Source organism: Camarhynchus parvulus, chromosome 1 (assembly GCF_901933205.1).
Source record: "Camarhynchus parvulus chromosome 1, STF_HiC, whole genome shotgun sequence".
Taxonomy (NCBI): Eukaryota; Metazoa; Chordata; class Aves; order Passeriformes; family Thraupidae; genus Camarhynchus; species Camarhynchus parvulus.
The window spans coordinates 56044305-56058971 of record NC_044571.1 but is presented as its reverse complement, the minus strand read 5'-3'; the positions used below and the strand labels follow the sequence as shown (position 1 = coordinate 56058971).

The window sequence follows — 14667 nt, the reverse complement described above, 5'->3', positions numbered from 1 at the left end:
GACTTCCTTCCATATCAAAGTGGGGAAGGAAATACTTGTGAATGTGAGTAAATTGGTGTGATGGGGTTATTAGGCAGTTGTTTTACTTTTAGACATGGAAGGTTTTTTAGGTTGTTTTATTTTTTCTTTTTTTCCTAATTTACTGTGTAGATGTAAAAATCATTGAAGATTGGATATTACAGCTTTAGGATAATAGAATTGCTTAGGTTGGAAAAGGCCTTGAAGATCATCAAGTAAAATCATTAGTCTAGCGCTGTCAAGTCCACCACTAAACCATATCCCTAAATTCCACATCTGCAGGTCTTCTAAATACTTCTAGAGATGGTGGCTCAGCCACTTCCCTGGACAGCTTGCTCCAAGGCCTGACCAAGGCTTTTGTGAACATATTTTTCCTTATATCCCATCTAAACCTCCCTTAGCACAACTTGAGCACATCTCGTCTTGTTACTCGGGAGAGGAGCCTGACCCCCACCTTGCTACAACCTCCTTCAAAGTAACTGTGGAGAGTGATAAGGTCTCCCCTCAGCCTCATTTTTTCCAGGCTAAAAAATTTTTCCAGACCTTTCACCAGCCCTGCTGCCCTTCTCTGCACATGCTCCAGCACCTCAATGTTTTTCTTGGAATCCAGGGCCCAGAACTGGACAAAGCACTCAAGGTGTGGCCTGACCAGTACCCAGTACAGAGGGACAATCACTGCTGTGGTCCTGCTGGCCTCACTATTGCCCATACAGGCCAGGATGCCATTGGCCCTCTTGTTCACCTGGGCACACATTGGATCATGTTCAGCCACTGTCAGCCAGCACACCTCAGGGTGCCTTTTCCACTGAGCAGCTTTCCTGCCACTGTCTACAGCCTGTGGAGCTGCCTGGGGCTGTTGTGACCCAAGTGCAGGACCTGGCACTTGGCCTTGTTGAACCTCTTAAAATCCGCCCATTGATCCAGCCCATCCAGATCCTTTGTAGAGTCCTCCTACCCTCCAGCAGATCAACACTCCCGCCCAACTTGGGGTCATCTGCAGACTGACTGAGGGTGCACTTGATCCCCTTGTCCAGATCACTGATAAATATATAAAGCAGAACTGGTCCCAGTACTGAGCCCTGGGGAACACCATTTGTGACCAGCCACCAACTGTTCTGTCCTGTAGCAGTATAAAAATTCCTAATGTTTATAAGCATATTTTGCCCATCATCATCTTTTGAACCTATTGTAGAACTTGCAGGATGATATGGTGTATTTTTTTATAGTCATGGTTATTAGCTAAAATATAGGTGACCCTAGCGCAATTTGGCAAATTTTATTTTAAAATATAAAGCATACAAGATATATAGTGGTCCTGACTTTCAAGTCAAGATACTGTCTTTTTTATGGGTCTGTTCTGTGTTGTCTCATGGACAGATTCTGTTTCAAGACTCTTTTAAATTGCTGCATCCCTGCACTACCTAATGCAGTTTTGTTTTCATTTTTAATTAGGTGTTGTTTTATATATATTTCTTTTGAATTTTTCTATATATTTATGGAAATAAATTTTGCCATGTTTAACTTTCTAATTTTTTTTGTGTGCGGTCAGTCATTCACAGTCAATTCACATAGGTATTTGTTTACTAAATATACACCTCTGTCTCTGTGTGGACTTTGAGATTTGTATGTCAAATTCTGTCGCGGGTGAGGTTGTGCACATGGCCTTCTTTTCCACATAAAGTGTGACCAAAGCTCTCTTATTCACTGTTAAGATTTTGATAGTGATTTTGTGTCCTAACAGGAAAGCATTCGATAATTTCTCATGGCATCACTGAGTGCTTTCTTTGTCAAATTTACGTTGGCAGGGCTTTCTGTTTACATGCTAAAACAGGTTCAGCAATACAGCAAATAGTTTCCCCTACCTTCCACCCTTCTATGGACTCATAGAAGGTTTTTCTCAGAAGTGCACATTGTGCAGAGAAAATGAGTGTTGATTTTTTCCCCCAGTCTATGCAAGTATTCCCTTTTGCTATAGTTTAGGACTGTCTGTATTACCAGCCCGGCAAAAACACTTCCAGTTTGTGTTTTTTTCTGGATGAATGGAGAAAACCTGATGTGTCCGTTGGTTCTGTGTTAATTTATATAGAATGTCTCACTTTAGTGTATCAACTTTTCTTTTAGAAATTGAAAGTAAACCCTTAAATATTTATAGTTTGATATTGATATTGCTCAGTGAATATGCTTTTCACTGGTGAAAGGGATATGGTCTGAATGGCTTAAATATGTACTTGTAAGGAATGTTTAACATCCATTGCTTTTTCCTGTATTGAGAACACAGTGACAAATTTGCAGGAAAGTGTGTCCATTTCCACACAAACTGCACAGTAAGAGTTGCATGTTTATTTCCATGTATGCCAGAGGGAATGACTGCAAGTATGAATAAACTGTGCAATACCCTTAAGGTGAACCAATAAGCCAGCAATATGTCTGTGGAATAATCATGCCCCAGGCTTACATTATCATAGTTTTATGAAAATGTATATGTAGAAAATGAATAAGTGCTTTGTTTCCACAGTTGAAACAATGAAGTACAAAGAAATGTCTGATTCCAAGTTAATTATTTAAGTTATTGTTGCTTTTAGTTGTCTCAGATTAAGTATGTAATTATTTTCCTTGCTCATCCATTTAGTTTCCATTTCTTGATTTTTTTTTCTGAAAAATCTACTAATTTTCTGCTGCTTTCTTTCTAATGTTTATTGCTTCACTCAAAACTCAGGATGTGTATGGTTTTAGCAGAATCATTTAAAAATCAGCTGGTTTTGAAGCTCAGGCTCTTTATATTTTCAACAGAGGAAAATGAGATAATTCTAATTAAAATTAATAGTGTATATTAAATTTTTCAGGATTACCAAATCATTTTATTATAAATCTAGTACCTTTAATTGATGTGTAGTAAGGCATTAGTTGAAAAATTGCTGGTCCTGACAGTACTTATAGAATATACAGAATATGTATTATATTATTTATAAAATTTATAGTATTTATAGAATTTTACAAAAACTGGCCAAGAAAATACAAAATTTTCTGACGTTTGGTTAAGGAAAGTCAACAGAAAATATTTATTATCATTAATTTATTTCAGATACTAAAGAGAAGACTACTCAGGGAAGGGTCATCTTGAAATTATTATTTGGAACACAGGAAAACAACAATTATTATGGGATAGTTCCACGCCACTTAGTTTTACATACCATAGTTAGGAGCATATTTGCTTGTGGTCCATCTGTGTTCAGTGGAGAAAAAGACATATCCTCATAAGGATAATTTCCTTTTTCTAAGTGTAAATAAGGGTAACAGTGGGTATATGTTTTATTGGTTTTCTGTTTATTTTTTTAAATGCCATTACAGCAAGTTTGTTGTAAGGTCAGTAGCTGTTGAAATTGACTGCTCTTGCATTAGGGAAATATTAAGTGGTTTTCTCTCTTGGATGAAAGGCTTTGTACAGAGCTTATTTGTGTAGTACATCAAACTCATAGAATTTGAGAAGCAGTGAAGGAGAAACACATCACTAGTACAGTAGATTAAAACATTTTGTGAAGGGGTAGAGATTATTCTGGCTGCATACAGAATGGCAGCAAACAGTAATTTTGTAGTTGCAGTTCAAAAACACAGGGTGTTTTTAGTAAATGATACAGTACCACACAGCAACTCAATTTTATACATTTGAGGACAATTTAATTTCCTTAATTGTTGCCATGATACATTTAACATTTCCATTTCTACCACTACTGTTTTACCTAATACATAATTTTACTGGAGTGAAGCTAGGGCTAAAAACTTCAACAAATCTATTGATGGCTGAGACACAAAAGTCAAACCAGAGTTACCTGTGGAGGACTGTACATGCAGCAAAAATGGGTTTATACTCATGTATCTGTACTAATTACCTAAGGCTTGCAAAGTCCTGTATGCAGTGAGGTGCTTATTGGGGTCATGAGGTTCAAGCAGGAGGAGAACTTGTATACCCTTTAGATCCTTTACAGTTGCTTATCCTGCATGTTCTTTAAAGACAGAAGATAAGGCAATAATAGGACTAAGAGTTTATACTAATGATCTGATGTCAGTGAGGGGTCAGCTGTATGCAGATCTTGAACCCCACTTGCTCTTCTCATCATAATTTAACTCAGGAATTTGAATGCCCATAGGCCCAGTCTAATATAGAAGTGTTGTACACTGGGGGAAAAAAAGTGAACATCTGCAGGCTTACAAAGGTTACTCTGGGAGAAGATTACTCTGTGAAAGGAATGGATATTTTAGGTAAGAAGCCTGTCTTGCAAAGAAAATTGATGAAGAACAAATATGTTGAATTATTCTGTAATAGACACTTCAAAAAAAAGTCAGTACTTGGTTAAGACCCTTGAAAAATCTACATTACTCATACTTCCTCTTTTACTTAAAATTTTTACACATCATTTGATAGTAATTTCTGAAATTACAGCTAAAGCCACTGTAAAGTTGTATAACAAACTCTCCCCCCCAAAATCCTGCTTTATTCTTAGATATTATGGAATTCAAAGAATCCATTTAAGTATTCTAATAAAGTAGAAGTTCCAGAGAATACTGTAAACACTTCAGCAAATTATTTTTTTACTTGCAAACGTGGGATATTTAATATATTGCATATAAAATAATTAAAAAATAATTACATTTAGCTATTTCTAGAATACTTGTGAATTTCTCAATCTGGCTATAGCATGAGTTTTCTCTGCTTTCTTTTTTTGATTCATCTGGATAATCTTACAGTCTCTTTTTGATTGATCCGAGCACTGGTAAGTAGAAAATGCAAAAACCAAAACAAGTATTCAAGGAGCTCAACACTGGATGATTAGGCAAAAGAAGCAAAATCTGAGAAAGGAATTTAACCAAGGAAAAAGAGATCACTTGGTGTTTTAACAGCAGGAGACAGCTGTTGCCTGAAGAGTGGGCAGTGCAAAGAGGCATTAAATCTGGATCAGGAAATGGAATTTGAAATGCACATGAAAGAAAAAGTCATTTTACAAGGAAGCCAACGCTCTCTTTGTACTGAACCAGCAAGTTCCCCATGCATTCAATGTGTGGGTGAAGTTAAAACTACAGCTTAACTGAAACAGAGGCTTTACACTACCTAAATGGACAATATCTTCTGCTTTCTTTGCCTTCTGTCTCCTCTTTGTCCCACAGTCCCTGGCCCCACACTGCTTCTACATGCTGCTTCTTCATGCCTCCCTGCACAGGTTCATCCCTTAATACCCCACAGAGAGCTATAATTGAAAAGCTTCAGCAGACGGCCCCAGTGAATGGAGCAGAATTTTCTATCTGTAAGCAGTAATAGACAGAGGTAACTACTTTGTAAGTGGCAAAAGTGCAGGAACTGATCAGCTGTGACTTGCTACTGCTTCCTAAATATATGTGAGCACAGCATTCAGCACAGCTTTTGTGTCAATGCATAAGTTCTGTCTGGTTCTTTACTGTAATCCTTCTATTCATTCTCAGAAGTTATGTATGTATGAAATGTTTACTTCAAATGACTGTGTTTTAAAAATAAGTCTCTAAACAGTTCTTTTGAATGCAATGAAAGAAGTCTTGCAGTAGAAATTCAGAGAGAAAGCTTGTAATGAAGTGTAAATTTACTCTGCTCTAATATTGTTCATTTGACGAATAAATTGGTTGGTGAAGTATGTTAAGTGCTGGATTTATAACTGTATTCTGCAGCTATGAAATCCATGGACTTTTTTTATATAAAAGCAGGCTGGTAGTCACTTGTCTGGACGGAAGTTACCTGCTGATTCACTAAGCTCAGCTGGTAAAATATGGTGGTGGTACAAGCTCTTCAAAGTATATGGGTCCAAAATATAAGCACTGGCTGTGCATATGTTCCCATTTTACCTTTCTTTAGTTGTCACTGTTCTTATGAGATGGAGAAAAGCCATTAAAAGTTCTCACTTTTCTTATGAGATGGAAAAAAACCCCATCAAAAGTAAAAGCAGATTTTTACAACAAAACTTTGAATGGAAGATGAATTTTCAAATTACTTATCCTTCTCTGTTAGTCCTCTTTTTTTAAATACCTAAGGAATACTGGCATGTTCCATCCTCTCTCTCTTCATTCTAATCTGTTAGTGCAGAAATAATTCTTTGTGCATTTCATTGTTTGCATTGTGAACCTTTCCTTGCTTTTCCTATGGGTCTGCCAGTTTCTCCTGTCTTTAGCAGTTGTGCTTAGTGCTATCATTTAATCTGTGTTCATAGTCTGAGGTGGGCATTGTGTAAATACTAACAGAGTCCTTGATCCTGGAATTTTACATAAATAATGAATAATAAGCTGAACTATGGAGATAATAAAATGCATAAGTTTTTAGAGCAGTGTACTAATATAAAGCCTCTAGTGATAATAGAAGGAGAATGAAGATGCTCTAAGAGACATTTGTGGTCACTTTTGCTTTATAAAATGTAATCTAGATCTTATATGGATAAGAATAATAAGTCACAAGCAACTGGTAAATTGAAAGCAAGCAGTGAGAAAGATTGGAAAAGTAGAGTTGATAGCAAGATGTGTGACCTAACTGCAGTTATAATGGAAGAAGTATAGACATTTAAAATTTTTGGTTGAAGAACAGAAAAACAAGGAAGTGAACACAAGATACACAAAGTTTTGCCTACAAAGAGTGCATGCTGTTCCAGAAAATGGCAGTTTTTAGTAGGGTGGATAAATTTTAAAATAAAATGAGATAAAAGTCCATAAAATGGTATTAATTGTTTCTTTAAGGTAGTAAGAAATGTCCTTAAAATAGAAAAAAAGGATAAATAGGCTGTGCCTGCTTTGCTTGAACAAGACTGAGAGTAAAATCTTCACAATGTAGGGAGGGTGTCCAGAGGAGGGAGGCAGGGTCTTCTCAGTGGTCCAGCCAATAGAACAAGAGTCAATGGGCAGAAATTGAAGCACAGGAAGTTCCACTTGAATATGAGGAAGAACTTCATTATTGTGCAAGTGACTGCACACAGGAACAGATTGTCCAGAGAGGTTGTGGACTCTCCCTCACTGGAGATATTCAAGAACTGTCTGGACACAGTCCTGTGCTATGTGCTCTGGGATGACCCTGCCTGAGCAGGAGGCTGGACCAGATGACCCCCCAGTGGGTCCCTTCCAACCTTTATCTGTTCTTTAATTCTGTGGAAATAAAATGGCAATAAATGGTGAAAGATCAGCAGTAGTGAATTGAGGGTCAATGATTAAGAAATGATGACAGAAAAGCAATTCAGTTACTTGTAAAGTAAGAAATTTTTAATAAAGATACGACTTGGCAAATTGTTAATTTGGAGAACATTAGATCCATTTAGGATCAAATGTGGATAGATAAGATCCAAGAAATGACAGTGTGTCATCTGACAAGAAGATGGCAGAATTCAACAGGACAGTCAGTGGGAGCCACTGTGCATAGAAAGGAATCAGGGAACACTTGAAATGTGTTCTGTAACTTGTTTTTTATTACCATTTGTTGCATTGCTCACATCCACATTATTTAGATCCTCAAGAAAGTGAATGTGATTTCGCATTTCACTCTTGACTATTGCAGTAAAATTTCTTAATTTGGAATGCATGCATGTGAAGTTTTTCATTCACTGTGTAAAGACAATTACACCAAAATAGAAGTGTATAATACAAATACTGGTTTTAATTAGGCTTTACTGAGTTCAAAGGATCAACAACATTAACTTTGAGATTTGATGAAGATTTGCTTCTGTAGAAATTTACTCTGATGTGCTTACCCTCAGAAAGAGGCAGGCTGTTACAGTTGAGATGGTATACACTGAGTTATTTTAATTCTGTGCTGTTTTCAGCTATTCATGTTTCTCAGGGTACACTGAAAGGTATACTCTGAAAGGGTATACTGAAAGGCATTTAGACCACTTCAGGCATTTAGCTTACTTTTTAACATTTGCTGCTAGTGCAGCTTGCATTGTCAGTGATGGGAGATGATCTCATATACTAAGTTGAGTGTTTGAACTAGGGTTAGCAATATTGCAAACTGTGTGGACTTTTGTATTAGACATCTAACACTCTTTTGATTTTTTTGGATAATCGGTGTCTCTGAACCTCTTTATATGAGGGAATTTATAGTTCTACAGGTGGTAAAAGAAGTACACTGAGAAAGGTTTTATGGCAGAACTGTTTCTTGGCCTTCAGCTACAGTGAAACTAAGAGATATAAATCAGTTACGCTATTTTCAGTGCTGAAAATCTGCTTTCTTCCACAGTTGTTTCAGGCTCTCTGTAGTAATGCTTAATCTGGAAATATAGCTGTGACCACAGATGTGCCCTCTAAATAGGAGACCTTACCAAGAGGAATGTGGTTGTTTATTACTGTTACTTTAAAAATGCATGTTTATTCATATTCATGCTAATTCAGAAAGAGAAGTTTCTTGAGTAAGATCTCACTTTTCACAACAGAAAGAAACTTAAGCTGTAGGTTTTCCTTTCTGTTGCTTAAAGTGAAATATTTTACTGCTTTGACTTGCTTAATCTGTTATGTGCATGCTGCACTCTGGCAGTTCCTTGGTGTTGGAATTGTTGATAAACTTCTAATGAACCATTCAATGCTCTTGCTTTATGTTGCTTTATGTTCCTGTGTTGTGAATAAAAGGGATTGAGAGTTACATATCCAGTACTTTTTCCCATAAGCTAATTTCTTCCAGCAAGTTCCCACTAGACCTGGTGTCTGCTACAGTATAAAGATATTAAAGAAATGAAATCAAACCTGTTTTTCTGAGACAGTATTTGACAATCATACCCATCCTTGGGAGCTTTTTTTATTTTTTCAGCCTATAATTTTTTCTTTGATATAAACTCTTACACTCTTAAATTTTTTCTCTCTCTTCAATGTGTACCACATTCAGATATTCCACTAGATGAATGTTTTTCCATTCAATATTTCATGACCAAAATAAATACATAGTTATTTTAATCTTTGTAAGTCATTCTCCAGTATCTTGATTATTTTAAAATTTATTGTTTTTCACCTCTGAATACTTTGTGAATATCTTTCTGGTTTGAAGATGCCTAGGAGTAACTGAATATTGCAGACATTTACCTCCCCTCTCATTATTCAGAGCATATATTTATTATTGCTGCACATAGAAAATACATCTCTAAATTGTTCACTCTACTTGTGGGCTTTTTTCATTATTACTGCATCATAGATTTTTATCTAGTGTTTCAGATGTGTGTATTAAGCATGCATATTTCCAGGTACTGTTCCTTGTAATTCTATTTCCTAATTCTTTTATTTCATTCCACACACATTTGTGAACTCCTGAAAGTTGATATTTCTCTTGATCTGGCAGGTTATTGAGGTTATTTTGCTTCTTGAGTTTGTTGCCTGTATGACTCTTGGAAAATAATTTTTATTTAATAAATATGATTTTTTCTTCCCTGCAAATATTTAATAACTTCTGTTGCCCAGGGGATTGAGTTTGGAGATTTGCCAGCTTGATTTTGTTAGCTTTCCTAGGTTTGAAAAGCCCACTTCCATCCCTCACTTATTTTAGTAAGTGGTCATGGGCACAGAAGCAGCAGTTGCTATGTGTGCATGGATTCACCCCTCCATGTATATGTCTCTATGTGGTGTGTGTATGTGTGCAAATACCAACTCATGTATCATGCATTTTGCACCTCTTTCATTTAAAACAATGCTATTTACCCACAGGAGGAGGAAGAAGAAACGTATGAGCAAACTCTAGAATTCCGCAGAGGAGGTGATGGTCAGCCACGGCGGTCCACACGACCCACTCAACAATTTTATCAACCCCCCCGAGCTAGAAACTGATTAATAAGAAAAGAAAGGTAAATATAAGGTACCAGTACTTTATATATTGGTTTAGATTTCAAGATAAACAAATATGGATTGTTCTATATTTTTCTTAGGGATATTGGTATATTTATGATAGAAGTTGGATATCTCTGTTTCTCTGAATTTTGTGTCTTAGGAGGACTTAATATATCTGTGGGAAGAGGGAAAGCACTAAAAACACTTCAACAAATACCTTTTGGCTTTTGCTTTATGTCAAGACGCATATAATCTCAGCAAGCTTTTTCCTGATGCTTTTTCACCTGAGAGCAGCAGCAGCAGCAAGATTCTCTGACTCACATACATTTGAAGCAAGCTTATTTAAGCAAGTGTCTGCAGTCCCTGCTGAATTCAGGACTGTCTGGCTCTGTCCGAGGTCCCATATTCTACTTTTTATAAGCCATTCATGTGAATAAATACCCTTTCTGCCATTTTGCTTGCATGAGAAGGAGAAATAAAAATCTGTGAGTTCACCATTAAATAGGGAGGTGCACAGACAACAAATATTTATGACACTCTGAATCTTGAGGATATACTTGCACCTATACTTTATTAATTACCAGAAATTAAGGGATTATATATCTTCCTTAGAAAATACACCTGCTACATACATTAATACATTTAAAAAGGTCAACCAGATTAAACAGTTACAGTAATTTCAGTGAACAAATCTCATAAGCTATGCTGCTTTCATTTAACTGGTTGATTGTCTAAATCCTTAATTTACAAAAGATGGTCAAAAGTCTATCCTGACTAAAGAAAGCTTTGATAAGTCACTAATATTTGATGTACACCCACAGTGTGTCTTTTTCTTGAATCTGATTTTTTTTTTACTAGCCAGTTTGTTTTTACCAATCTCTTTTTTGTTCTTTTCATTACTCCAGTCTTCCACATTTTGTTGGCTTAGCACATGCTGCTTATCTTTGTACCTTTTGATATTTCTAACATGCAACATATGATTCTATTTTTTAGAGTATGTGTTAAAATGTATTTTTCATTTATAGCAGTACTGGCAATGTAAGAGAGGTGATAGTTGTTCTATTTTTGCCAGTATAACTTGAATTTCTATTTTAATACGTGTAGCAATCACTATTAGTAAACGTGTCCTGAGACAGTTCATGCAGAAATTATTCTGGAATATGCACTGAGCGGAGTTTTAACCAGCACAGTTGGCCCTGAGCAGTGTCAGGGTGATCAGTTGAATGAGAGATGTGAAGTGCACACAGCCGTCAAAGCCAGGGATTTTCTTTGTTTCTTAGGTAATATTTTTGGTATTTCTCTAATTTTACAGTATAAATCTAGAAAACTCTACTTAGCTTTGGTCAGCTATGAGGCACCAGGGAGAGTGGTAGTAATGCCTGTATCTCAAAAACAAGTCACTTGTTGGCAGATAAGGAACAACCTTTCTAAGGCACAGATGATTTTTCCTTGCAGCTGTTCCTATACTTTATTTTAAAGATTATAACGGGGCCCTGATTTAAATAGACAGCAGATCTGGTATCAAAACTTACCTGGCACAGGAAATAAGTATTCAGAGCTTTTCCTTTCCATTGGGCTTTCCCAAAAATAAGTGGTCGGTGTAATAAATTCTTCACTGAGAAGAATTTTAAATGGAGGTGGAAAATCAAACCCAGTTCTTTTCTAAATTGTTTTCAGCTTACCTGGACTTGTACAAGAACATAGCTTTAATGTCTTGACATGTAAAAGTTCAGGAAAATTAAATGTCACTTCCTAGAAGTGGATTTCTATATGGATTCTGCCTCCTTTTCACTTCTTAGATCTTTTGAGAGCATGGCATACTGTTCTTATTTCAAGTTTTTAATAGCCCGTTAAATGAAAACAAGATTTATTGGGGAAGTTTTAAGGGATCCAGTGAGACATAACTGTAGCACAACTTTCCACTGCAGGATGCCTTACCTCTTCAACAGATCTTTTATTAGTGACGCCTTTACTTACTGAAAGGGAGTATCTCTACTATGTTAAATAACTTAATGTCTTTTTCCTAAAGAGTTGGAAAACCATTGGTGATGATTATTTTATGTTATAAATTGGTAAATTCCATAGAATTTTAATGTTGTAGTTTGTAACATTTAAAATTCCAAGGTATCTTGTTCTCAATGGCAACTTAAACAATACTAAAAGTGGAGTTTGCTGGCTATATTTGTATTGGGTATGATAGGGATGTATCTAAGATGAAGCATGAGGTCCATACAGTCAAAGTGCCAATTCATACCCAAAACCTTTTTGCTGTACCTCTATAATCTTATATCACTTGACAAGGAGGACTCAGTAATGCAGTGGTGCAGCAATGCAGAAATGAGGCTATATTGCTTCCTGGATTAGTGTTCAGTACAATCATTCAGGTGTTGCATTTGGGCATGCACATCTGGAATTTGTATTACCAAATAATCAGTTCAAAATCTTTGTCCGTACTTCAATGGGTCTTAAGTGGAAAAACGTTCAAGATTTTAAAATTCTGAGTTGTTTTTTAAAAGTGGAATTTGGATCAATGCAGCTGTTCAGTCCGGGGAAGAGAAGAGTCTAAAGGGGTCTTATTGCAGTATTTCAGTATTTTAAAATGGGACTTCTAGAAAACATGGAGAGGGACAAACACTGCAGATTTGCAGGAAGTCTTGACCTGATGATTTTTATGAAGACAGATAGATAAAGTAGAAGTATGGGATAGTCAGTACCTCACTGTGCTTGCAGTTGACATAAACATTATCATTTATTAATATCCAGCAGTGTGAGGTGGAGAACAGTAAGTCAGCATTTTAAGTCAGTCAGGGGGAATTTTATGTGGGTATGAATCAAATATTAGTTTTAACAGGTCTATAAAATAAGATACTCCTCCTAGAGAGTCAAGATACAAAAATTAGAATCTAAAAATAATAAAAATACATCCTGAAGTTACATTTTCTATGTAGAATGTCTTAATAGTCTGAAACCAAAGCAGAGCAAATAATCAGAAATGGGTGTTTTGAAGGGTCAGAAGTTTTGGAGGAGATCGAAAGAACCTATGAGTGTGTATCTGTAAGTGCTTGGTCCTTATATGCTTTTTGGGTCTTCATTTACTTCATGACAGAACTAATCAACACCTTGCCACCTTTGCTATAAGATCTGTATTAAAGTCCTTAACAATGGAGAAATTGTGGTTTTGTGAGAGAGAAAAAGAATACCAGAAAGTGTTCCTTGTATTAGACCGATCATATTTATTGCATTGAAGTGCAGCCTTCTGATTTATTCTTTTAAAGAGTTGTGTCTCTGTAAGTACTGAAAAGCAGATATTCACTCTTTTGGAGGAAGAAAATGAAGTGACAGTGAACTCTGTGTTGCACAGATCCCAGGGATGGGGGATACTTACAGTTTCTTGAGTGCCAATACTTTTTGTCCTTATCTGTTGTATTTTAGTTTTTTCATTTAGAAACCTTCTTGGAGTCGGGGGGAATTCACTGGCAGCTCCCAACTTGCTGAACACTTCTTCTAGAAGAAATGCTGGGGTTTTCCAAGCAGCAGGATGGAACAAAGAAAGCTCATGTGAGCAGAAGGAATTTGGACCTGACACCACAAAAGACTTTTTTAAAGTTCTTAGTTAAATGAAGCTGAATACTTTTTACATATGAAAGAGGCGAATTGTCATTGCTACCATCAATAAAACCACAGTGCACTATTCTATTCTTTGCCTTGTATTCTTTTTACTGAGCCTCCATTGTTAGTTAACATAATAATGTATCATGATTTTTTCTTAATTTTGAACTGATTTTACTTCTAATATTACTTCTAGTAAAGTTAAATTAAAGCATATTTTCTCAAAAGCTGACAGGGTTGGGCATTTCATTTAGATTTTTGGTTAGTATAAGTGAAACATGTTAAAAAATTCAGCTAATTGTACAGTAAAATTCTAAATAGGCTTTTGACTATGTTTTTTGTGTTTATTTTCCAAAGTTGTTGAAAGACAAATGATAGATTTGCTTATTGTGTTTTTCATGATCTGTGACCAGAGTTCAAACGGGAGAAAGAAAAAAAATAATCAGTTTCAATAGTACTTTTCTAAATAATTTGAGGTAAATATTTTCTTTATAGGAATATTTATATTAAAGAAATATGAACATTTCTAAAAGGTACAGAAAAGTCATTTAAACAAAAAATACTGAAAGATGCACATTGATATTTTAAGCATAAATATGTGTATAAATGCACACGTGCAAGCTGTTGGATAGTAGGTACTAACTTTCTTGTAATTTTAAACTATGCTTTCATTGCTTCATATTACTAGAATTTTTTCAGTTGTCATTGATGTTTGAAAGAATCTTATGTCAAACTACTTTTCATTCTAAGCTGTATCTTTGAACCTAATGTGATTATGACAAATAGTTGAAATTTCACTATTTCTTTAGCTGAGAAGCACTCAAAATCTAGGTAACCTGGAAATCCCTTCTAAGCTTTATGCTGATCATTTAGGACTGAAATAGCACATGTGTTTTGAGGTAGTTTTGTAGAGGTAAAATTACACCTGAGAGATGTATTGATGGTATAAATTGTACAGTTAATTCTGCTGAATTTCTCCCTGAGTGCTCATACAAAACTGCTTGAATAGAACCTTGTTTATTTGGATGTTAAGAAGTTTTATATTGAGGATGTAAATGAATATATCTGCAGTACAGAATGTGAACTATTGTCTGGATGCAATCAAATCTTACCAATCACATAAATTTTTGCAGAATAGTAAGCAGCCAAATGTTTTGCTGTCTTAATGGATCCTAAGCAGCTTCTTCATAATTATGATGAACCTTACTAATAATTCTAAAGACTTTTGGAAGTTTTAAG

The 14667-nt window shown here is 35.7% G+C and overlaps 1 protein-coding gene across 2 annotated transcripts in view; it reads left to right on the top strand.

Annotated features, from left to right (window-relative positions):
- TDRD3 (tudor domain containing 3) overlaps positions 1 to 13508 on the top strand; it is a 93293-nt gene extending 79785 nt beyond the window's left edge. For both annotated transcript variants that reach the window (XM_030959060.1, XM_030959067.1), the window contains exons 13-14: positions 9700 to 9836; positions 13252 to 13508. In XM_030959060.1, coding sequence (XP_030814920.1) covers positions 9700 to 9819 — 120 coding nt within the window. In that variant the 3' untranslated portion in view covers positions 9820 to 9836; positions 13252 to 13508. The remainder of the gene's footprint in view (positions 1 to 9699; positions 9837 to 13251) is intronic.
- The last annotated feature ends 1159 nt before the right edge of the window (positions 13509 to 14667 follow it).